Source organism: Planococcus citri, chromosome 1 (assembly GCF_950023065.1).
Source record: "Planococcus citri chromosome 1, ihPlaCitr1.1, whole genome shotgun sequence".
Lineage (NCBI taxonomy): Eukaryota > Metazoa > Arthropoda > Insecta > Hemiptera > Pseudococcidae > Planococcus > Planococcus citri.
In genome coordinates this window covers 56011326-56034664 of record NC_088677.1, presented here as the reverse complement: position 1 = coordinate 56034664, position 23339 = coordinate 56011326, and the positions used below count along the sequence as shown (strand labels likewise).

The window sequence follows — 23339 nt, the reverse complement described above, 5'->3', positions numbered from 1 at the left end:
GCAATTTTTTTCCGACTCTCGGTAAGTTTTTTTAGTTTCAAGTTGGAGGTGAATTGCTGCGACTTTGGCTGGCGGCAGCGACGACTATGGCGACAACGACGACGACAATTTGTTTATTTATAGGAGCGTGTTTTGGCATGGATTTCGGGGCTTGGAAATACGTACGCTCGACGACGACGTTGTTGTATCATTGTATGCGGCTCGGGCTCGGGCGGCAGGCCGCGGATCGCGGATTGGAGCGGCAAGCAGAGCACGCGAACCGAACGTAGCAGTAGCGATCAAGTGTTTTTGACCAACACAACATCGAGATAGAGAGAATCCGAACGAATCTCTTCGACTCCGGCGACATCGCGACGATTACAGGCGACTTTTTAGTGCGCTTCGAGCGCTGACGGTGTTGTGACGAAAGGCAGTCCATCGTAGAACGTGTGTAGTGGTGATCGTTGGTGTTTTTTTTGCGCTGGGGCCGTCGTCGTTACGGCGTATGATTCTTTTTCTGCTAATAAGTGCGCCGTCGGTGAACTCGCGTGGGCGATTTTTTTAATGACCAAGGTGTGATTCGAAGAAGAGCGTATTAAAAAAAACGTTACGACAACGTCGAATTTGCGTAGTACCCATTCGAAAAAAGGGGTAATTGGTAGTATATAATTGTTGTATTGTTGTTGTTAATCTTGTTGTTTTTTGATAATTTGCACGCGTCTGCGGCGTATAGTGCATGGTGTTGTGACAAGCGCGCGCGCTCGCGCGGTCTTGGTGTCCGCCGAAAGAAGCAGCCAGGGGAGGGAGGAGGGTGAAAACGGTGGTGGACGTCGCCGATGGCGTCGTCGAAAAACGGCAGCAACGCGTCAGCAACGACAACGATAACAACGCCGTCACCGGCAGCGAATTCGACAGCCGCCGCAATGTCATCCACCACCATACCAACGAATCGACCTCAACGATCGTATAATACCAGATCGTCAACGGTCAGCGTCACCCAACTGTTGAGCGACTCGTGTTCCAGTTTCTTGAATCGTATCGCCAGCCGAGTACGAGGTCCGTCGATGAACCTGGAATCTGCCGCTGCCCGAAGTAGACGATCGAAAGGACCCAATAGTAGCAGCGGAGGTTCTGCCAGAGAAAAAAATACGTCGTTGAGTCACAATACGACTGCAGCGGCGACGACCGCCGGATCAACAGCATCTGGCACCTATACCCCTAGACATAGCGTATCGCACAATGATCTGTCACCCAGACAGGCCGGTGCTCACAGTCGTCATACCGATTCGAGGAAACTCGACCATAGCTATTGGCCTCGTAGTAGCCGAGAAGATGTACGTGATGCTAAAAGAAGCTGGCTAGTGGTACCAGAGTCGAAATCTTCGAATTCAGTCAACTCCAGTTCTAGTCGAACTGCACCCGATGCTGTGAAACACCGGCGCGATCCTCTCGATTGGAAATACAGGAGTTTCGCTGCCGCCTCCTCCTCAGGACCAGATTACTACGGTAAGACGAACAGCAACAGCAGCAGCAGCCGATCTATCTACGGTGACGGTGACCTTTGCAGTTCGGCTTCGGTATCGGATATGCGGAGCGGAAGCGGTAAAACGTCGAATCCGGCCTATTACCTCGGATCGACCAGATCACGACTCGAAGATAAATACTACGATAAGTTGTACTCGAATAGTAACGCATCCAGCAGCAGCAGCTACGTAGCTTACAAGCAACGACCACTGACTAAAAGTGCCACCAGCGTGATTCTATCCGAAAAAGCGTATCCTTACGTATCGACTGCTGCGTCAGCTCATAACGCAGCCGCCGCCGCCGCTGCTGCCAGACGCGGTAAAACCAGAGACACGACAACGACGACGACGCCGTATCGCGAAACCGTCGATAAATCCGGCGCTCGATCGGAACACAGGCATAAATCGTCGAGTCGTCGAGAAACGGTGCTGTATACGTTTAAACCGCTCCGAGGAGAGGATCGAAATCAATCGAGGCATAGACTGCAGAGCTCGTCGTCGTGTAAAGATTTCTCTAAACTGAGAGCCGATAGTCCGCACGTATCGTCGGTACAGCGTAGTCCGGCCGCCGCAGCTCATACGTCCAAAAGTGAGAAACGTTCGGTTGATAAAACTTCAACGTTCAAACCAGTTACCCCTTCGATACCGACTATCGCGGTCGATTGTGACGGATCTTCAACGACGACCGGCGACACCGTTGCTACTGCTGTTCCTCCGGCTGCCGCCGCCAAATCGAAGACAGCTGCATCAGCCAATACTCTGGCTCCTGAAAATGGAAAAACCCTGAATACGGAAAGGGTATCGTCGAGCGAAACATCCGATCGCGAGATTAAACGTAAAGAGATTCAAGCTCTAATTGAAAAATACGCCGGTTTAGACGAACAAACCACTTCCCAAGAGTTACCAAGTGCTCTAGTCAAATGTCAAAAAAAGTATTCGGCTGTGCTTTCCAATACGACCGGACCGGCTGGTCTGGTCGATATTCATCTCTCGTCTGTTGCCGTTGCCGCCGCAAAGGCCGTAAGTGTACAGTTGTGCTGCTATTGATTGACTTTTTTTTTTCTTTTTCCATTATCATTCATTTTATACATAATAACCTTTGCACTGCCATTCTCGAGACTCGTCGACTCCGGCTGTAACATGCCTTGCCTATAATCTGATTCGCGAAGATATGGTCACTGAAGTGAAGGCAAGGAAGGGAAGTGAAGGGTTTCCTGATGTTGAGAACGTGTGCTTTTCGCTTTGTATACGAATGATAAGAAAATGTAATGCAATTTAGCGAGCAAACAACGATGTGTATAATATGGTAATGAAGTTTGAACGAGGTTGCTACTTCGCGAGATTGAAAACTAATTGAGAGGAGTGAAGAGAGATGAGAACAAAATCTCGCGATTATCTCGCAGCTAAGTGTTGAACGATGGTATTTATATATCGTACATATATGTAGAAGGTAGGTATGCGATAATTGGGTATTCTTAAGCTCGTAAATTTATAATACATGTGCAAAGAAGAGAGAAATGAAGAAGCGTACGTAAAATTCGAGTGCTATGAGATTGTATGATGATTGTGTCAATGTGGTGTTCGATATTACGTCAATATTTCGTTTGATACGACCAACGTATCAAATGTGCGATTACTGATCAGAAGAGTACCGGTAGTCGTCGTAGTGGTTTATTTGAATTACGATTTCTCAATTTTTTATATTCTCTCTCGAATTCGAATACGACAAAGTCATAAGTGGAAGAGTTTAAGTAATATTTTATTATCGGGGCATGTGTGCGTGTGTGTCAGTGTCTGTCTATGATGTGTATTTGTTACATGTTTCACGAAAGTCTCTCCTTACGCGTAATATCATCTTACCGTTGTTGTAATTTACGAAGTTTTTCTCTTTAACATTTTTTTTTTTTATATACGATCGCTTGGTTTTTTTTTCTTACCTATCGGGATTTTCGATTTGGTGTTGATGTTGTTTTTGTTATCGCATTTAGTCGATGTGTTTGTGGTTAAATGCTGCTATCTTTACTCGATGCGTTAAATACGTTACGACTTGTGTATATTTTTTTTTTGTTTGAGTTGATTTGATTCTAATTACCTACTACCTATATTTAACCTTTTTTTTTTTTTTTTTTTTTTGTCAATTAGAAGAAATTTTTGCGAAATTGGTAAATATTTACGAACGTGCTCGATTATCGCGCTGATCGGTTATGATGACAAAGTGTCGATGATTCGTTCCTGGTTCTTTGAAAATTTCACACTCAAACGAAGCCGTCGATGTTATTCTGGTGTAAATTGCACGAGTAAAGTGGTGAGGCGCGAGGCTTGGCGGAGAAAAATTTAATGGGACTTTCGTTTTCTGTAGAATTTTTAGTATTATTATCAAAGAGTTGTCACATTATTGGAATGGTGCTTTATGGCATCGTACCAAGTGTACATATAATAACCATGGCCTTTACCTACATTTTGTACTCCGGCCGGCAGCCACTCTGTCGTTTTTGTCGAATAATCCAGTTTTTTCGTAAATTAACAAATCACGGCGTCGGTCATCTAATAATATACATGTTCTTCGTACGAAGAGTGATGGTGTGTTTGAGGATAAGATTGATTCGTGGTTAGAAACGTCTTCTCCCCGCCCGAGTTCTGGGTCAGATTTTTTTACTCTCGAATCGCAGGTTGGCGTTTGGTTTGTTTGGAAATGGGTGGCCTTTTACTTCAAGATGAAACTCGAAGTGAAGGAAAGTTCGAGATGAATTCTAAAAAAAATAGCGGAGATTAATTGCTTTGGAGTTGAGGTTGATATTTGAAGACGAAACGAGATGCTGTGTGATCTTAAGATGGGTTGTCGTGTTCTATGGTGGTAATTCAAGGGTAGAAGGAGGAAAATTATATTTCAATGCCATTTCTCGAGTTTTATGAGTGAAATTTGCTGGAAAAGGGTTTTGTAGGTACTGGAAAATAACCTTTTGAGGCGAAGGAAAGTCTGTTATTTTTAAAAAAGTGATTGGAAACAATTTTATGAGGTTTAATGTTGCTGTTGGAGGATAGGGAGGAGTGCCAAATGTGTTTTTGTTTTCTCAGTAAGCAATTTTTTGTCTTTAGAGGAGGATTTCGTTGTCATTAGGTTTTTAAGATGAAAACTTGATTCAATTCAAACTATTGGAAATGAAAAGTCACGTGTAAAAAAGTTCAAAACATTCAATGAGTGTGATTTTTGTTTATGTTCCATTTAGAAGGCTAAAATGAAATACTTAGCTATCGACTGTCAAAAAAGGGTAATTACCGCTGAAAATACCGAATTACCATGATTTACCGTAATTACCGGAAATTCTTTGATGTCAAGCCGTGGCAGAATGGCTGGGGATTGATTTTCTTTCACGGTTTTGTGAACATTTTCCAAATGCTTACCGTAAATTACCAATTAAACATGTAATTACCTCGATTTACTATCAAATTACACCAAAATTACCGAGATTTTTCTTGTCAAGGCGTAAAATTACCGTAATTTACGTTAATGACCGCTCATTCGTAACAGGGGTATTTAATCAAAATTTCAAAAATGCAACGATATAGATTTTATTTTTTGTTCGTTGTTTTCTTGTCGTATCAGTAATCTTGAAATACCGTTTACTAGTGGTAATTACCAGAAATTGATCATAATTATTGAAAAAAAAATTAACAACCTGTGGTAAATTACAATATGTATTTACAAGCTTTATTTCTGTAATTTTATTTTTAGGGATTAATCCGGATTCCGGAGGTCAACTTACCATTCTTACGCGGTAATTACGGTAATTTTGTAAAAATACGTGTAATTGTGGTAATATCAATGTAATTACCGTAATTTATTGAATTGAGTGAGTAGATTTGGATCGATTTAGACGAAAATCATAGTTGAAATTATCGAAATCTGATTAATATCACAAACCACGTAACGGGCAATTTCGCGAAAATTTCTTCACCCAGCTTAAAATGTGTTGATACATATTTTTTTCATCTTAATAATATAAGAATCGCGTACGTTTGTTACACCCGTTTACAGCAGTAATTACCGGGTGTGATAAAGGTACACCACCAATATACGTAATGATGAGTGTATTTGGTTTGTTTCTTTGTTTTTCTTCCTCGAATATCGTACTTACGTTTATTGGAAATTGACGTGTAAAATTTATCAATCGAGAGTGATTGGCACGAACGAACGATGGAAAGTAATTAGCATTTAATCGACGTATTTTCTCCGATAATTTCTTGAATTATCGCCAATCAGACTATGATGGCGAAGTAATATTATTTGGGAATCTATTGAAGCCATTTTTTTTTCATTTTTTTAAAAATATTCTCTTCGATTGGTGTATTACCTGTATTTATGAATACGATTATTATTTAGTCGTTATTTCCACGATTATTATTTTCTCGAGAGGTTTGTTTTTTTTCTTAACATTCGAACTTTGCGAATTACGTACGAAAAAGGTATGAAACCAAAAAGAGAAAACACGTAATTTGTTTGAACAAAATTTTCCTAACTCTATGTTTTGGAATTTTTTTTTTATTCTTTTTTTTCTCCTAATTTTTATTCAATATGCTAGAAAATGAAATTTTGAAAAAAACAACCAAACAATCAAACAAATCAACAAATCACTACAAAACACATGATATTGCGGTTTGTTAAATGTATAATATTGTTAACATGGCAATACGTTTGCCTCTGTCCCCTTTGTCTTTTATGGGTTTCTTGGACACCGTGTCACGTGCGCACACACACAATTACCACATTGACTACGAATTACGACCATGGTCACAATGTGCTGCCGTGCTGTCGAAAATGTGCGAATATACACACGCGAATGCGAATTGCGAATGCGATACACACGCGGGCGCGAATACCTGTATCTCTGTGGTTGACCACCATCCGTGCGCCATCGCCGATACAACCGTGTCACTGCTACCCTTGTCGGTGTTTGTGACCTCCCTTGTGTTGTACGAATGAATGAACAATTTTGTCGTGTTGGTGTGGTCGGTCTTACGGTATAATGATGCGGCGGGGTGTTGATGATGATGATGCTGCGTTGAAATTAAGCAGAGTTCAAGAGCGCCTACATTCGAAGACGATGAAGATGGTCATTTGATTTATCAGAACGGAGACGTCTTACTCGATAGATGTTCGTTTGCTAAGCTCAATATTATTAATCGTTTTATTTTATTATTATAAGATAGTTTATTTTACTTATACCTATTTAGAGATATGTGCATTCGTATTCGTATTTATTGACATACCTGCCCTTATGATTCGTGGATAAGTGTAGGGTGTTACTATTTCGTTAGTGCTATTCTTCTTTTACCCCTTTGCTATACGTTGACAACGCTACGTTATTAGTTACGTCGTCGTGTACTGATAACGTGGTGTTGATGTGGAAATACTCTTCGTATAGGTTTTTCTCCTCAGGTTAGGATTACCTCTGAAGAGATATGTTTCCGATAAATAAGTTATATGCATTACGTAGACCTACTTAATCGAATTTTCATCTTGTTTTTCCTCCTTCTTCTTTAGCTTTTTTGTAGGTGTGGGGATACTGTATAATATGGGAATGTAGCAGTGTGGGTTCGAAATTATCTTTAGCGTAGAAATTGGTGTAATACGTGTGGTTTTTGAATTTAATGGTTGGGTGTGGGGTTGGGCAGATTATAGGATTGTACGTTAGAGTGAATCGTGAAAAAAAATGACGGTGGATGTTGACCAAATTCAGCGAAGACCACTTGGAAAAAACTGTAGCTTCGAAGGTGTCCCTAGACGGGTGATATGGGTCCTCGAAGTGAGACCATTTTCGAAAAAAACGTGATGGTATTTGAGATTCTGCGTCGATCTGAACATTCCTGTAAGAATCCAAGACCATTTTTGAGGTTTTACTGAGCAGTTTGAAATTTAAAGGAGGATTATTTTAGAGTAAATTTGCGTTTTGATAATATTTTCTTCTCCAATGTTACGCATTAATCATGCCAAAACATGTAAAGATATCATTTCAAAAACTGGAAAAAAATTTTGGAATACAGTGGTGCCAATTTTTGGTAACTAATCCGATGTCAGAAAATCGAAAAAAAAACAAAAACTTCTCAAATTTTTTTGAGTTTTTGAAATCGGTTGTAATGTCAAAAAATTGGTCTGAAATATTCCACCATTTTCCGAAATGGTATATTTCGATACTTTGGCATAATAATTAATGCGAAATACGTATTTGCGAAGAAAAAATGTTTAAAACACGAATTAACCTAAAAATAAGCGATTTTCAAATTTTTAATCGCTCAGCAGTAGAACCCTGAAAGTTGTCTTGAAATTTGATGGCAATGTAGCCTTGATCGATGTAGAATTTCAAATAGGTATCATCTTTTGGAACCGGACCATTTTTCTCAATACCGGTTGGGTAGGAGCTAAAGCGAAAAAAATCGTGTTTTTTCTAAAATGTCTCTTCTTTGAAAGCCCAGATCTCGCCTCTAGTAGCACCTCTGGAGCTATAAATTCTTCTGGGTGATTTTCAACTTGAAATGAAGATCTACACTGAATTTGAGCAACATTTTTCCGACTTTTTTTCTGCGATCCACCCTAGATGATACATACAGAGCTGTAGACTGTAGAATGTCCGATGATGATGATGAGTTGAATTTCGATATTGTTATCGAGCATGTAATGGGTAAAATGAGTTACTACGTACAACGTATATCAATGTTATCAGCACTTGAACCAATTTATCTGTGATTTTTCCTAATTATCTGCATCTTATCTTTTTCTGAATGTGTCCCTTCAGTTCTTCGAGTTTTTGTTCTGATTCTCAGCGATCTATCTACTCCCTTCACACGGTTATCCTGTTTTGTTTTTTTGTGTTTTTTTCTTTTGTTTGTATTGATTACAGGTTTTAATTATTCTACATTTTTTATCAACGAGTAAGGTAACCTAATTTTTTTTAATTTGTTCAAATATTAAGTTATCGCATTTACGTCGGCGGTACGATCAAAGGAATGAAGTTGGCGTATCGTCGACGAGCTTTTTTTCCTCATTGACAGAACATTTTTTAAACAATGTCTCATCGTGTGGCTGTGTTTTTCCGTCATACTCGTCACGTTGCATTGGGTGGAGATTTCGGTTTTTATTTTAATTTTGGTCGAAATTACGAAGAATTTGAATGTCGTAGAATCCATCAATGTCATAAAATTGAATTTTTTACCATTGCAGTGCAGATTTCAAAAATGTTGTCTTTCGTTTTATTCCTGCAGCTTGTTTGCATTTTCAATCCGGCAATGCTTGGCAAAGTTGATTCATTTTTGATGCGATCTAGAGAGTGGACTGGACTGAGAAAAATCAAAAGCATTCGAAAACACATCACTAAGGTCAAGTTTCGACAGCTGAATTTCATTTTTTGATCTTTGAAAATTTTTTAAGAATTCAAATTTGGCCCATTTTATGCAAATATCACATTTTTGATCAAAATGGTCCAGAAAGCTGAAATATGAGGGGTCCATCTCTTACTTTAGGCTTTTTAAATCGATTGATGATGGGTTCGCATTGATTTGGAGGATTTTTTAGTTTTTCTAGTTTCGCGAAAATTGTCATAAAATGGGCAAAAATGAAATTCAGCTCTTACAAACTTGATTACACTGTAATTACGACCATTTTGATCGATTTTGTGCAAAAAGAAAAATTGAAAAGTGTTCAAAAAAATAAAATGTTTAAAAAGTACATGGTCTTTCATCTCCAGGTGAAAAATGATCCATTGAAAATTTGAATTTTGGCAGTGGGTTTAAAAAATCTGGACACTGTTCGAGCAAATTGTAAGCAAAAAATCTAAAGAGTTCTTTGAAAACCTTGATGAATCTGAAATTATTGATTGATCATTTGCCCACTGATAAAGTGATAAATACTTGAAAAATGGTCTGTCATTGATATCGTAATTTGACGATGCAGCCAATTCAGTTGTGCTGAACATCGTCTGGTAAGTGTTCACGAAGTGACAGGTATCTCGATTTCTGAAGAATCTTCCAATTTTCTATACAACCTTGTATGTGCGATGAAAAAGGAGCACCATATGAGAGAAATAAGCTGAATCCAAATTATGTGTTTATCGAAACCTAAATTTTTAAATGTACCGGACAGTTGGTAAATTTCCGAAGTACAAATTGCAATTTGTCAATGTAGGGAGGAAATTAGGTATGTAATATCTGGATACGATAATCTTTTTTTTCTGCTTCAAAACGATCCTCAACGAAGCAAACGTGTTGGTTTTCCGGCTCATTTGAAATACCCTCGTAAGTGACAAATTTAACTCGTCGTTGTCGTATTCTTCTTTGTGATCACGTCACGAAGACGAAAATGAAACGACGATAATACAGTTTCCGATTCGATGAACCGTACCGGGAATTAGGTTAGTTTGTAAATTGAAAATAGAACCGAGTGAATGACGAACGATGATGACGACGACGACGTATGAAGCTATTTATCATCTGTATGCGAGCCTGTGAGAGGTACAGTGCGAATAAATTATGCCTTGGAAAAGTATTAGTACTTGGGTTGAGTAGGTGGATGTTTGATGTATTTCTGTGTGATAAAATTTTGAAAATATTTGCAAAAAACGAAACGTAATTCTAATTATTTCTAGCCTCATGTCCCCCATCAGCGAGATACCTGCACTTCGAAAATGGTGTTTTAGAATATGCGAAGATGATTTTTTTAATTATTTGTAATTTTTTACTAAATATTGTCACCCAAAGTAATGTCTCTTTGGATTCTTCCTTCATATTCCTCGTATACTTTATGTGTGATATCTTTTCCTTTTGGTTTTAATGCGAGTGGTGCTTTGACTCGTACATACGTTGTATGGTAATGTAATTTTCTCATCAATTGAATACGTATATTTAGTCCTTTTGCGGGACTTGTTATTATTATTATAATTTTTTTTTTGCAATATGACGATGAAAAGAGTAGTGTTGGTGTATATGCGGACATTCTACATGTGCTGGGGATTTTTTCGTGTTTTTCACGTAACTATCTGTATTGTGTACTCGTTAGACTTACCTAGTCGAGTGAAAAAAGAGAACACCGTATAGTATTTCGTCTCGAAAAGATTTTTCATTTCGTCTGTCTTCTGCACTTTTTTTCTTCTTTCTCCCTTTTATTTATTTTTTTTTTATGAGCGAATAATCCGGCTCGTGATTTTAATTCTGTAATTTATTTTACAGATAAAATTACTGTTACGTTGGGTGAAGGCACCTTCGGTAAAGTGGCTTGTATAAAGGATTTAGAAAAGTAAGTACCTGCGTACAATTTATCTTTTTGTATCTTATTATACGTATTATTTATCTGTATGGTGTGTTGCGTATGGTACGAGTAATTTGACGTTTGTGGAACGAGTGAGGTGAGAAGAGTGAATTTTTTCGAACGCGTGCTTAAAGAAAGTATTGCAGGGTTTTCAATGGAAAAATATAACGTATCTTACGTTCTTTTGTAAAAGAAAAATTCAACGATAGAAAAACAATTGCTTTTTTGAGAAAATTTCTTACTGGAGTCTTGAAGAAGAAGAATGGGAATATTGGTGAAAAAAACCACAATTTAAAAAATGTTACAAGTCCAAATTAGAATAATAGGTCTGAAAATGATGCTGACATTTTCCAAAAATGAACTGAAAATTTTCGTCCGTCAGAAAAAATTGAAACTTTTCGCTCATTTAATAAATGATGCTGAAATTCTAGTTGAATTATTCCAAAAATTGGTACCGGATTTCTTGGATCGCTTTTTGGAATTTTTATTCAGGTGTATCCAAAAATTTCAAAAATTCTTCATTTCCAAATTTCATCGAAAAAGTAGCTGAAAACCACATGAAAATTTTCAAAACTTGAAAACCAATTGAAAAAAAAGCTTTCAAATGAAGAATTTTCATCGAGTTTTTCAGTCAAGTTCTCTCCGTTTGTCAACATTTTTACAAAGTACAAATACATAGTATCTGATTATATTCTTTTTTTTAAGCGAGAGCTGAGGGGGATGAAGTCAAAAAAATAATTGAAAATCGTTTCAGGTGTTTTAAAAATAAGTTCAAAATGCATAGAAATTCTCCAACATTTTTAATGGTATTTTCATTATGATTATTCAGTCCTTAGAGCAAACTCAACAGATTTGTGTCGTTTTTTTTGCTATTGTAAGAATTTTTGGTAGGAAATGAAAGAAAAGAGGGTGGAGTGGAAAGGTAATTGTTGGTTTTTTTGTTAGAATCGCCTATGAAGTGCTTTTTTTGGCATAGTTGTCAGAAGAGTACTAATCTTTTCTCGGAAGATCTGTCTATAAAGTCATATTTTTTGCCAAAATGACTTCACAAGTCCTGTTTTTTACCAAAATTGACAAAAAGTTTCGTTTTTTGTCATAGTTGTCAAATTGTTTTTAGTCAAGAAGCTCTAATGAAAAATTGTTGAAAATGATCTCAATTTTTACAAAATTATCCCAGTTTTTTTGTGTTTTTTTACTGAAATTGCCAAAAGAAGTCCACTTTTTGTTGGAATTGCCAAAGTGAAGTCCTTTTTTTTAAATCAAAATTGCCAGAAAATCTTATTTTTTGCTGAAACTATCTGAAAAGTCATGATTTTTCAAATTTTTTCCATCAAAGTTTGGAATTTTTCATTTATGGGTATTCTCTTCTTCTCTCGGAATTTTTTTTTCGATGCTCTTCGAAAACATGTAGACGACCCGAGAAGATTCTGGCTTGAGTAAATTTTGAACTCTCTCCCTCCTTCCTCACCCAAATTAAAATGTTGAAAAAAAAATGTTTGACCAAAAGTCCTACTTTTGTCCTGATTTTTTGAGCATGTTGTCTGACTTGTCAGACGCCTTCCTTCACTCCACCCCTTTCCCATCATGAAAATCTTGATAATTTATTGTTTTCCCCCTTCCCCGCTCCAAGTCAAATGAAGAATTGTTTTAATTCTCGAAAATTTCATTTTTCAAATACTAAAGTGCCTTAGACCTTCGTTAGTCTATCGGACTTGATTTGATGCGTGACAAATCTATCCTTCGAATTCCGCTCCCTATAATTTGATAAGAAAGGAGGAGAGGGGATGTGTAAAAGTTTTCAAAAATTTAAACACCTGCTGGGAAAAAAGTCGATGATTTCGTTATTTTGAATTCTTTGAATTCGATTTTGCGACATCAGTTTGCAAAAAAGAAGGGGAAAACAGTCAAAAATACTTCGGGTTTTATTCATTTGGGAAAATGTGTGGCTGCGCTCTTTTTTCTCGTATCAAATAAAAATGAACTGAAAGAAATTATTATTACCTGCTACCTTTAGTCGAAAGAACAAGCAGCCCTTCCGATGACCGATAACATCGGCAAGTTGGCTCGAAAACAAAGAAACATTGCAAAATACGGCGATTCTTCAAAAACCGTGTTTTTCTTTCTTTTATTCATCGTCTCGGGCGACTCGAACGAATGCGAATGATAATAGAAGGCGACGGACGGAGTAAATTTCTTCATAAATTCGCGTTTCGCGTGTTAACTTAATTAGCGGACGATTTATTTTACGAGTTTTTTGTCGTAAAGCAGAGTGAGGCGTAGGTGAAATGAATAGAATTAGAATGAGAAGTGAAGAAGAAGAAAAAATGTACATGGAAGAAAAACTAAGCCGAGATGGAGAAAGGTAACTCGATGGTAGAGGAGGGTGTTGTGGGTGAGATTGTGTAAATATTATTTTAAAACAGATGGTAGTTGTATTTGTAGGTATAAAAAAAGTACCATATTTAATGTGTGAGAAGAGGTGAATTGGCTGAAAGTGTGCTGTATAGATCCATACGCATACATTTTGAATGTGTAAAAACGAGAAGAAATTAATAATGAAAAAATATAAACAAGATTTTTTTTTACGGTTCACGTGGCCCTTGTTAAGGTTGAGTATTTATTTTTATATCTGCGTTGAGTAGAATGCAAATAGTGAGAGAGAGAAAGAGAGAGGTGCGAGGTTTTTAAAAAAATGTGCTCGTAGCCATAGAAGAGTCGATCGAGCTAAAAATACGCGATTATATGGTTTAAATTGGAATAAGATACGATGTAGCCAGGACTAGCTGATACGTCGAACAGAATTTTTTCATAATCGATTCATTTGTTTTTGTTTTTTGCTGTAGAGACGAAACGGTAGCTTTGAAAATAATTAAAAATGTCGAAAAATACAGAGAAACTGCCAAGCTCGAGATTAACGCTTTGGAAAAAATTATGCAACTGGATCCGGATGGACGACAGTGAGTATATTACTCGTTCGTAGTAAAATATAAGAAGATGAACGAGAGACGATGGATTGTTTCATAGCACGCAGCGGACCCGGACGCGAACGAGAAAATTGGCTCGGGTCGATTGCCAAATCGATGGGCGAGTTATTGCCAATAATATCATCGAGATTTGGGTACATTACTAGAAGAAGGACGAATGGGACGGGTCCGCGGTGCTTCGTCAACAGGAGATAATTAGGTGTAAGTTTTTCTTCTGGTGTATTTTTTTTTTCTTACAATATTTTTGTTTTGTTTTTTGCCCCTCTTTTGTAGTCTATGCGTCAAAATGTTAGATTGGTTCGATTACCGAGGGCATATGTGCATCGCGTTTGAATTATTAGGATTAAGTGTTTTTGATTTTTTGGTAAGTGATTGCGATGTTTACGAGTACAAATTATCGAATGGAATCGAGTACGAGTATTTTGATATAATTTTCATGATGTTGTTTTGTTTCTTTGTGCAGAAAAATAATAATTATCAACCGTACACTATAGATCAAGTTCGCCATATTTCGTATCAGCTGTGTTACGCCGTTAAGTTCCTGCATGATAATAAATTAACGCATACCGATTTGAAACCGGAAAATATTCTATTTGTCGATTCTAGTTACGATGTTCAATACGATTCGAAAAAAGTAAGTGATGCTTCGAATGGTAATTTTTATACATAGCTCTATTTCATCGCCGATTCGCTCGGAATTTCCAAAATCAACTGTAAAACTGGAGGAAAAATTGATTCGTCAACGTACCTTTGTTGGATGACTTGTTATAAAATCACCAGAACTCAGTATTGCGATGATCTTATAACGCTGGTTCTGAAAATTTCGCCCTCGAAGTGAAAAAAATGGAAGCATGTTTTAACATTCGGTTACAGTCTATTTCAGTCTTTCAAACCAGTGTTTTGTGGTGTTCTGGGGCTTTGATTTTTCTTCAGTGAATGTAGGAGGTAGAACTTTAACGTGAAAATTAACCAAAAATCAAGGAATAAACTAGCGATCCAGAAATTTGGTTTTAGAGAGGGGAGAGCGGAACGGAAGTTTTCTTTCCATCTAGTATCTTTGTTCTGTTCGATTCGTTTTCTGCTGAAGCAGTTTCCTCGCGAGTTCGTAATATTTTGAATTTCTACAGGGTGTCTAATGAATTGAACCGTTGTTCCATTTTGTTTTTTACATGTGATGGAGATCTGCAAAAAATTATTCTGAACTCATGAAGAAGTCAATCATGTGGTTTGAATTTTGACTTTTATTAAATTCCTATTCTATCTCGCGCGCCTCCCTCCCCTCTCCGCTCCTCTCACCCATTCTTGTACGAGCAAAATCGAACTGTCAAAATTTTGAGATTTTGAAATTCCTATTTAATCTCTCACACTCATACATCATACCTCCCCATTTTTGTGCGAGCAAATCGAAATTTCAGAACTTTCAGAAAAAAATAGTACTCGAAAATTTCAATTTTTCAGTTTTATTTAAAGTTCTGAGATTTCTCGATTTTATTGTACAAGTTGTTCTTACTCATTGAACCCATTTCCGACAAAATTTGTTTCCTTTCGTCCTTTCTTCTGGGATGCCTGAAAAATGTCATTTTTAAATCTCTAACCAAAGGAGAGAATGTCTCCTCCTGAAAACAGCGATAAAATAAGGAAAGCGTTTAAAAATTTCATCTTTTTCAGCAGTCACTTGCAAAAAAAAAAAAAAAAAAAAAAATGGAAAATTGATCGAAAAAATTACTTTGTGATTTTGGAACGTTTGGAGATTTTTTTGATGAGAGAGGATCATGCTTTGTATCCAAATTCTGAATAAAAAAAGGAATTTAAAAAATATTTCCTTAGAAATTTATTGTTTAAGTCACATTTGACTTCTCAAAAATGAACCAGAAGAGAGGAAGGTACGCTTTCGCATATCTTACCTGTTTATTGATTTTCAAAAAATCTGCGGAAATCCAATGAAGAAATTTTTGTTGGAACTTAGAAATTCTGAAGTTTTGTAGATTGGAACTGGAATTAGATTTTCAATCTTCAGAAGTATACATTTTTTTCAGATTTTTTTCCTATGATTGAGTATTTGAGAATGATTTTTTTCGAGCTCTTTAGTCTACAGGTAATAAGTACATGTATGATGATTTCCCAAATAGGTATTTACCTGCTGATCTTCAAACGCTGTAGATTTTTGTGCAAAATTTCCTGTTCATTTTTTTCCTAAATTGAAAATTTGAAAAGTAGAATTTGAAGATTCTGTTTCGGAGAAAGCATCAGTTTTTCCTCCTCGGTCTCAAAAATTATGTTTTTGTTTGTTTGTTTGTTTTTTTTTTTCATTTAAATTGTTACATTAGTGAATTTTCTTGAAAATAACGAACATATTTTTTTTCGCCATAATTTCATGATTATTTTCACTCTAAAATGATTCAGTTTGTTATCATTTTTTTTTTTTTTTTTTTTTTTTTTTTGAAATCGCGGTTCGAAAGTATTCCGTATTGGATATTGAATCATTTCACTGATGATAAATCATGGTTATTTTTAAAAGAATGATTCATTATGTTGCTACATCTTATTATTGATGAGAATTTTAATCTCAATTTAACGTTCTCACCAATAGCGTTGAAAAACTATCCGCTGAAAGCTCTTGAATATTATCTAAATTGGCCGCCGATTGCATTGTTTACCTACTGCGAAGTTATCCTTTCCTTTCCCCTCCCTGATTATCAGATAGATTTTTTCATGAATTCATGAGATCGGCTGGAAAATTTAAGCGATGAATTAATTGAAAAATTGAGATTATTTCTTTGCGTTGGTGTTCAAATTCACATTTTTTGAAAAATTGTTCTCACGTTTTGTGAATTTTGAATTACCAATCAATAGGTATTAATTAATTTAGTCTTCGGAGGGTTACGCTTACGAAGCTGCTAATTAATTAATTTTTTTCTCTTCTTGTTACAGAAAAAGAACGTACGACGTATTAAAAATACCGAAGTTAGATTAATAGATTTTGGAAGCGCTACTTTTGATCACGAACATCATAGCACTATCGTGTCGACGAGGCATTATCGTGCTCCAGAAGTTATTTTAGGTGAGTTCAAAGAGCGAATTTCTCTCATTACGGTTTGAATAAACACATCGTTGTACGTGTACTAATTCCTTACGTATGTATTTTTCGATTACAGAAATAGGATGGGCTCAGCCATGCGACGTATGGTCGATCGGATGTATTATATTTGAACTATATTTAGGTATAACGTTATTCCAGACACACGATAATCGCGAACATTTGGCTATGATGGAAAGAATATTAGGAACTATTCCATACAGGTAATGTATTCTTCGAGCACTCTGCGTAATGTTGGAAATGCTTTTAGAAACTAAACCCTATATGTTATTTTTCTTCTCGATAGAATGGCCAAGAAAACGAAAACCAAATATTTCTATCATGGTAAATTAGAATGGGACGAAAAAAGTAATGCTGGACGATATGTTCGTGAAAATTGTAAACCACTTCATGTAAGTTGTTCTCCTCGACGAATTTGAAATAACGATTACTTCGTTCGCATTTGCAATATTTCTGACGATTTTTGCTTTATATCTATGTTTACAGAGGTATCAAAATTGTGACGACGAAGACCATCGTTTATTATTTGACCTTATCGCTTTAATGTTAGAATACGAACCAAGCAAACGTATCACATTGGGCGAAGCTCTACGACATCCGTTTTTTAACAAAATACCAAACCAGCAACGATTGGAGACGTACGAAAGAAGTCACTCGTTATCGAGATGAGAACGATTTAAACCGCCGTATTGATGAGAATTGGATCAATATGGAGGTTGCGATGTACCATTCGTTAATTATACTGATGATATTCGTATTGTTTAAATGCATCGAAACGAATTTAACGGCTTTATTGCGTTATCATCGGAGCACCGGCTAAAAATTTTCTCATGTTGCCTATATTTTTCTTTCTAGCATTTCCACAATGACATTATTATGTGTGACTTTGTAAATGATTGTATATGTATCGTACTGCGAAAGATTTGATTTATTATCGTTATTATTGTATCTCGAAGTGTTTTTTTTTCTTTTTTGTTTTTTTGTATTATGTAAACTGCGTACGTTACGCGTTGATGTCCGTGTGTGTGGTACCTATGTGAAATAGGTAAATAATGATGTAAAAAATGCTCGCAAACGACAGAAAGAAACGTGTTGTGAGTGTAAATTTTCAAAGTGATTTTGTTCAATGGTCGTGTTTGTAATGATGATGTTAAATTTTAAGAGTATTTTTAATTTATTTTGTACATATATATACATACACAAATTTACAATAGAAGTGTAATTTTAATAAAATTTTCATTATGTTGACGAATAATAATTCATTTGGTTGTGTAAATCGACGTCTGTTTTATGTACGAATCGAGCTTCGTTTTGAATAATTCGCTTTTTATGGGGTCTTGAAGGTTGCATATTGGATTTCGTACTACATAGTTGACGTATACCTGAAATCATGTAAATAGTTTCGCAATGTACTCGATGTTGCTGGCATCAAAACGGTGAAAATATGACGTGTCATACAGGAAGGTAATGATAATTATAGGATGATTGGTAAATGGTTAAAAGTACGCAGATGGTGGCTGAAATGTTATACTTACGTTACTATATAGCTGTTGCAATACGTCTCGAACTTTTTGAGCATTGACATCGGTATTGAGAACGAATTTCAGTCCGGTTGGTGTTTCGAGAAAGTGTAAAGCGTATTTGTTGGTTTTATAGCAGAGGAAACCTTGTTTCAGATCGGAAGGAGATATTTTGGTGACGAAATTCTTTATGGAGAATAACATACCGTACATAAGCTTGGCTTCCTATAATCAGTGAAATATTCAGGTAAAGTAAAATTGAAGAAATTTTATTGAAAGCTGTGGTAACTGGTAACTTACCTCATCTTTCGATATCCCCGATTGCTTTTGACGGTTCCATTCGGAGTAAAATAGTAATTTGCCTCCTTTATCGAATATGTAAAGATTGTAAATCATCGGTGAGGCTATAGAACAAATCTTTCCGTGAAAATAAAACGTTTTATTTCCTTTTTTTCATGAAAAAGATTATGGAAAATTGAAAATTCTGAAAATTTGTTGATTATGATTGTTGATATTTTTTTCGAGTGATAATAGAAAATTTCCACAGAGAAGAAAACGGTGTGTTTTTTTTAGTCCTTGATTTGAGCTGAAGGGAGCGCTGTGGAAAAAGTCACTGAGAAAAAGTTGAGAATAGGGAATGATTGATAAGTGGAAGCAAGCAAGAATGTTTTTTGTTTTGAAAAACGTACGCGTAGTTATCGGAAATTAAAATAGTTTTCGTTGTAAATTTTGTAAATTTAAACTAAATTTAACTTTAAATGGTCATAAAATTATTCAATCGAAGAACTGCTTCAAGTAATTTTCTTCGTAAGTATCATCACCCATTCCTCATGTTATGGATCACCAGCGTATGATCAACGTAAGATTTCTCATGTGTTCTAGATTCTACATTTTTTATAAGCAATCATTGATACAGAAATAGATAAACTAAAATTTCGATCACAAGTGATCGAATGGATGAAAATGAATAACACAATGGTGGATACATCGCTGAATATGGACGCAGAAGGAATGCTGATGAAACCGGAGTGTCTTCTAGACCTACATTGTATGAATTCGGTAAGTGTTCAGGTTCCTCTTTTCTTACTCTTGTGTTTCGAACTTGGTTGGATGAAAAGTTTTCGACTCGTTTCAGGACTATATGCCCAAGTTTGATCATGGAGAGTTCAGGTTTCTGAATGGTCTGGAGACTAGGGGGTTTCAAAAATCCCCTATAAAAGACGTGCTTCATAAATCGCTTACTTCCGTGCCAAAAAACGTAAGTGTTTTCATCTTCATCTTTCAAACGCTTCGGTTGATGTTTCTAATCAAACTATTCGATCGCAGAATGTCAATTTCCCGCTTACAACGAAGGTCAACTCGACGGAGAAACCATACCAGTGTGACACATGTAAGAAGAGATTTTCGCAGCAATCAAATCTATGCAAACATATCCTCATTCATTCGGGACTCAAACCTTATATCTGTGATATATGTAGTAAACGATTCACCCAACAAGCTAATCTAGTTAAACACCGAAGAATACACACCGGAGATAAACCATTCGAATGTAAAGTATGCGGTCGTTGTTTTTCGCAGAAGGCCAACCTAAATAAACATTCTTTACTGCATACCGGTGAGAAACACTTCCGGTGTGAGTTTTGTGATAAATCTTTCGTACAACAGGCGAACTTAGAACGTCATCGACGAACGCATACCGGTGAAAAACCTTACTCTTGTACTATTTGCGATAAGAGGTTTACTCAAAGGGGTAATTTAACTAAGCACATGTTGATTCATTCGGTTAAAAACGAACCTATCCAGGATCAATTCACGCCGCCGAAACAAACGAACAAAATGGATATGGGAGTAAATCCGTTTCGTAAAACCGAATACGATCCGAATATGGCGCTCAAATTAGGGGGTTATGATGGTTACCAGTTTAGCGTTCCTGTTATATTATCGACGAAGGAAGGGTTTTTTCTAAAACGTTTATAAAATATGTCAATTTTTTAAATCATAATAACGTATGATTACGTTGGGTGTTTTTTTTTCTAATACAGTATTAAGTCAGAGTAGTTATTATGGTACGTGTATTTTAGTAAATTATTTTATATCTAGTCGGTACTTTATGTGTTTTATACAACTGGTTTCATTTTATGAATTTTATCCATTTTCTTCTCGTCTGCAAGTCCGCGTATTAAATTTACCTAAGTATGTATCTATTTTTGACCACATCTGCGTCCTGGTTTTGATCTATTTTTTTCGAAAATACGTTTTGTAAGTGCTGCAAATGAATGATCTTGTTTAAATATGTGTTGTTTTTATTACGTAGGTATTTTTTTTTAATGTCTTACTCCAGTTATGACCCACTGCGACGGTACAGACTGCGTGTCTGATAACGTTGTTAGTACGTTGTAGAATGTCATCAAACCATACCAAAGCGGTTCCTTTTTCAGCTTTAACTGCGATATTTAATTCGGGAAACGTTGTAGAGCCACCTTTGATTACATCGGTCATCTGAAATTTTGATGAAAAATTGGAGATAGATGGAGTCTATCTTTCGTTTTCAGTTCAGAAAATTAACTTACGTGAAAAAAGACTGTGCTATATTTTCCCATATCCGGATGTTCCTTTTTTTCCTGAAGAAATTTGAAATTTATTCATTAAATTGAAGACTATTAGCAATTTGCACCCACGATTTAAATCCATTTACCAACCTCGTAATCAGCGAAGGATGCTCCAACGTTGTATTTATGCAATTGAAACAAATTTACCGAGCTTAATCGAGATCCAGTCATGTCGTTGACTCTGTGAGATATTCTGGCAATTTCGTCGTAATCGTGATCTTCAAATGTGGCTAGTTCAACTTGATCATAGACGATATCTGAATCTTTATCCATAACTACCTCCTGTAACTAGATTTGTATGCATTGAATCGTGAATATGTGTGTTGAAAATACTAACTCCATGTTGAGTTATTTAGTCTGAAAAATTACTCACTCGTTTCTTGGATTTTTCTTTCAAAAATTTAATCTCAGAGTCATAAAGTACATCTCTGTACAAGCTTATGTGAGGAATCAATGAAAGTATTTCTTCTTTTAAAGGAGCAATTTTCAAGTAGTAACTGTTTTTATGATTGTAACGACATCTCAGATATGACACACGAGAGAGTTCAACTGCTGTACTTTGCTTATTGCAAAGATGTTTGATATTCCGGAATATTTCCATCACTTTTTTGGATATCTGTGCAAAATCATCAAATGAAAATTTCAGAAAATTCAAACTTTCAAAGTATGTTTTTGTATTGATAAAATGGCAGCACTGATTTGATTTTAAAAAAATTCTCTTGCAAAATGGAAAAATTTCAAATTTCAAAGAGTTGTCTGTTGATTTGAAATTAGCTCAAAGTGAAGTGATACCTAATTCGATTGTGTTATTACTAGTGGTAGATTTATTCAAAATGTGGTTTGTGTGTTCGGTAATCAAAATAAACAGTACTTAAACAATGTAAACATGGCTGATGGCACTCAGTCACTCAGTCAAAAATCAAGAACAGTTTCACTCAAGAACCCTTCGCCAAAAAGTAAGCCATTTATTTTGATCTTCTAATTTCTGAAGCATAAAAGTTATTGATCTCATGATCTGGAAACAAATTTGAAAATGCAGCAAAACATACGCTTTTTTTATGATCCGGTGGCAGATTGAGATGAATTATATTCTCCAACGTTTTTGCACTTTCATCATCTGGTTTCTTCTTCACATAAGCTTCTATGGATTCTACAGCCAGATCATATTCACCTGCCGAAGATAATATCGCGTTAATGTACTATTCCTATCGTTGAAGAGCAAGATTTGACACCTATCCAGTGTGATATAAATTCAATGATGACCTGATATGTAAGAAGTGTATGAAATATAATACAAGACTTTGTGTAATTGCTCTTCGTCTTTGACGCGTTCGGTGAAGTATTTCTGTAGTGCAGACAGAGACCATTGCAGACATAATTTATAATGTATGGTTTCGAAACACCTTTGAGCCATCATCAGGCATTCGCCGACTGAATAGAATCAACGTTAAACTCATAAGAGTGTTTTCAATAGGCACGTAGGTACAGTAGGCTTTTGAAAATGCTTACAGTCGAGCTTCGTGTTGGTGAATTTATCGTGGAATTTGCCATTTACTAATGAATTAGCTTCGAGACCGTGTATAATCTGGATGTTGATTATGGAATCCATGACACCATTCATATCTTCCATTGTTGGCCATGTTGTATTGCTGTTCCTCATTTTGTAAATGGCACCTAGACAGAGGAAGAAAATCTGCTAAAGTTCAATAGTTCAGCAACATTGTATAGACAATGAATTTAATCATACTCTCAGCTGAATTTTTTTTCGTTTCTTCCTGCCAGTAAGGCCACCATGTGTTGAGCTTGTATAAGAAATTGAATAAGCTGATGTGGTTGCCTAAATGTAATTCTGGATTTTCTGCGTACAGATTGTGCTCTTTTTCCCAATCGTTCAAATATCTGTAATTGGAGTTTTCTGGTTGGTGAACATTTTTCTTATTCGAATCTCTTGAGGCATTTAGTTGTGTATTTATTATTTTGATGTACGATGTACTTACCCTTCTAATGTTTTCACTCTATCTTTCTCAGTCTTGATGTATTCTTGTATTGTTTCAATTACCAGGTCGACAGAAGATAACAAAGCCCTTGTTCTAATTGGAGAAGTAAAAATTAAATCCGCATCTAATCTGCAGATTATTGCGAAAACTGAAGCAAACAGTAAGTGGAATTTTAACATTTTCAATGTAGTACGCTGGCATTTGCGAGTAGAAATGAATAGAGATGTACTTAATGTATAATTTTTCCACCTATGATCGAGTTTCGATCTGGTATTGTTGTCATTGTGGGAAGATTTATGACCATATGGATTCTGCTTGTTTATTTAACGAGAATA

General features: G+C 36.1%; 4 protein-coding genes and 1 long non-coding RNA gene across 6 annotated transcripts in view; 3 read left to right on the top strand and 2 right to left on the bottom strand.

Moving 5' to 3' along the window:
- The first annotated feature begins 636 nt into the window (after nt 1-636).
- Nucleotides 637-18136, top strand: Doa (Darkener of apricot). The gene is made up of 10 exons (XM_065346531.1): nt 637-2522; nt 6577-6655; nt 10719-10785; nt 13641-13754; nt 14055-14145; nt 14245-14415; nt 16713-16842; nt 16937-17081; nt 17165-17270; nt 17365-18136. The coding sequence occupies exons 1-10, from the start codon at nt 816-818 to the stop codon at nt 17545-17547; spliced, it is 2793 nt and encodes a 930-aa protein (XP_065202603.1). The 5' UTR covers nt 637-815; the 3' UTR covers nt 17548-18136.
- On the bottom strand, nt 18029-18926 carry Bet5 (blocked early in transport 5). Its single transcript, XM_065346551.1, has 3 exons — nt 18699-18926; nt 18414-18623; nt 18029-18260 (listed from the first exon to the last, which is right to left on the bottom strand). Exons 1-3 carry the CDS (start codon nt 18792-18794, stop codon nt 18138-18140), a joined length of 429 nt encoding a protein of 142 aa, XP_065202623.1. The 5' UTR covers nt 18795-18926; the 3' UTR covers nt 18029-18137.
- LOC135832972 (zinc finger protein 678-like) lies at nt 18511-20689 on the top strand. Of its 2 annotated transcripts, none has more exons than XM_065346542.1 (4): nt 18511-18645; nt 19281-19457; nt 19534-19656; nt 19725-20689. In XM_065346542.1, the coding sequence occupies exons 2-4, from the start codon at nt 19356-19358 to the stop codon at nt 20373-20375; spliced, it is 876 nt and encodes a 291-aa protein (XP_065202614.1). In that variant the 5' UTR covers nt 18511-18645; nt 19281-19355; the 3' UTR covers nt 20376-20689. The 2 variants fall into 2 exon arrangements, with proteins under 2 accessions (XP_065202614.1, XP_065202615.1); XM_065346543.1 differs by lacking the exon at nt 18511-18645 and adding an exon at nt 19065-19205.
- Nucleotides 19982-23313, bottom strand: LOC135832970 (prolyl 4-hydroxylase subunit alpha-1-like). Its single transcript, XM_065346540.1, has 10 exons — nt 23005-23313; nt 22755-22906; nt 22517-22681; nt 22271-22438; nt 22057-22178; nt 21381-21623; nt 21098-21295; nt 20969-21019; nt 20735-20897; nt 19982-20664 (listed from the first exon to the last, which is right to left on the bottom strand). The coding sequence occupies exons 1-10, from the start codon at nt 23181-23183 to the stop codon at nt 20600-20602; spliced, it is 1506 nt and encodes a 501-aa protein (XP_065202612.1). The 5' UTR covers nt 23184-23313; the 3' UTR covers nt 19982-20599.
- LOC135832981 (uncharacterized) overlaps nt 21743-23339 on the top strand; it is a 46559-nt gene continuing 44962 nt past the window's right edge. Inside the window, exons 1-2 of the long non-coding RNA XR_010556396.1 lie at nt 21743-21963; nt 23070-23164. This is a non-coding gene — a long non-coding RNA (uncharacterized LOC135832981). The remainder of the gene's footprint in view (nt 21964-23069; nt 23165-23339) is intronic.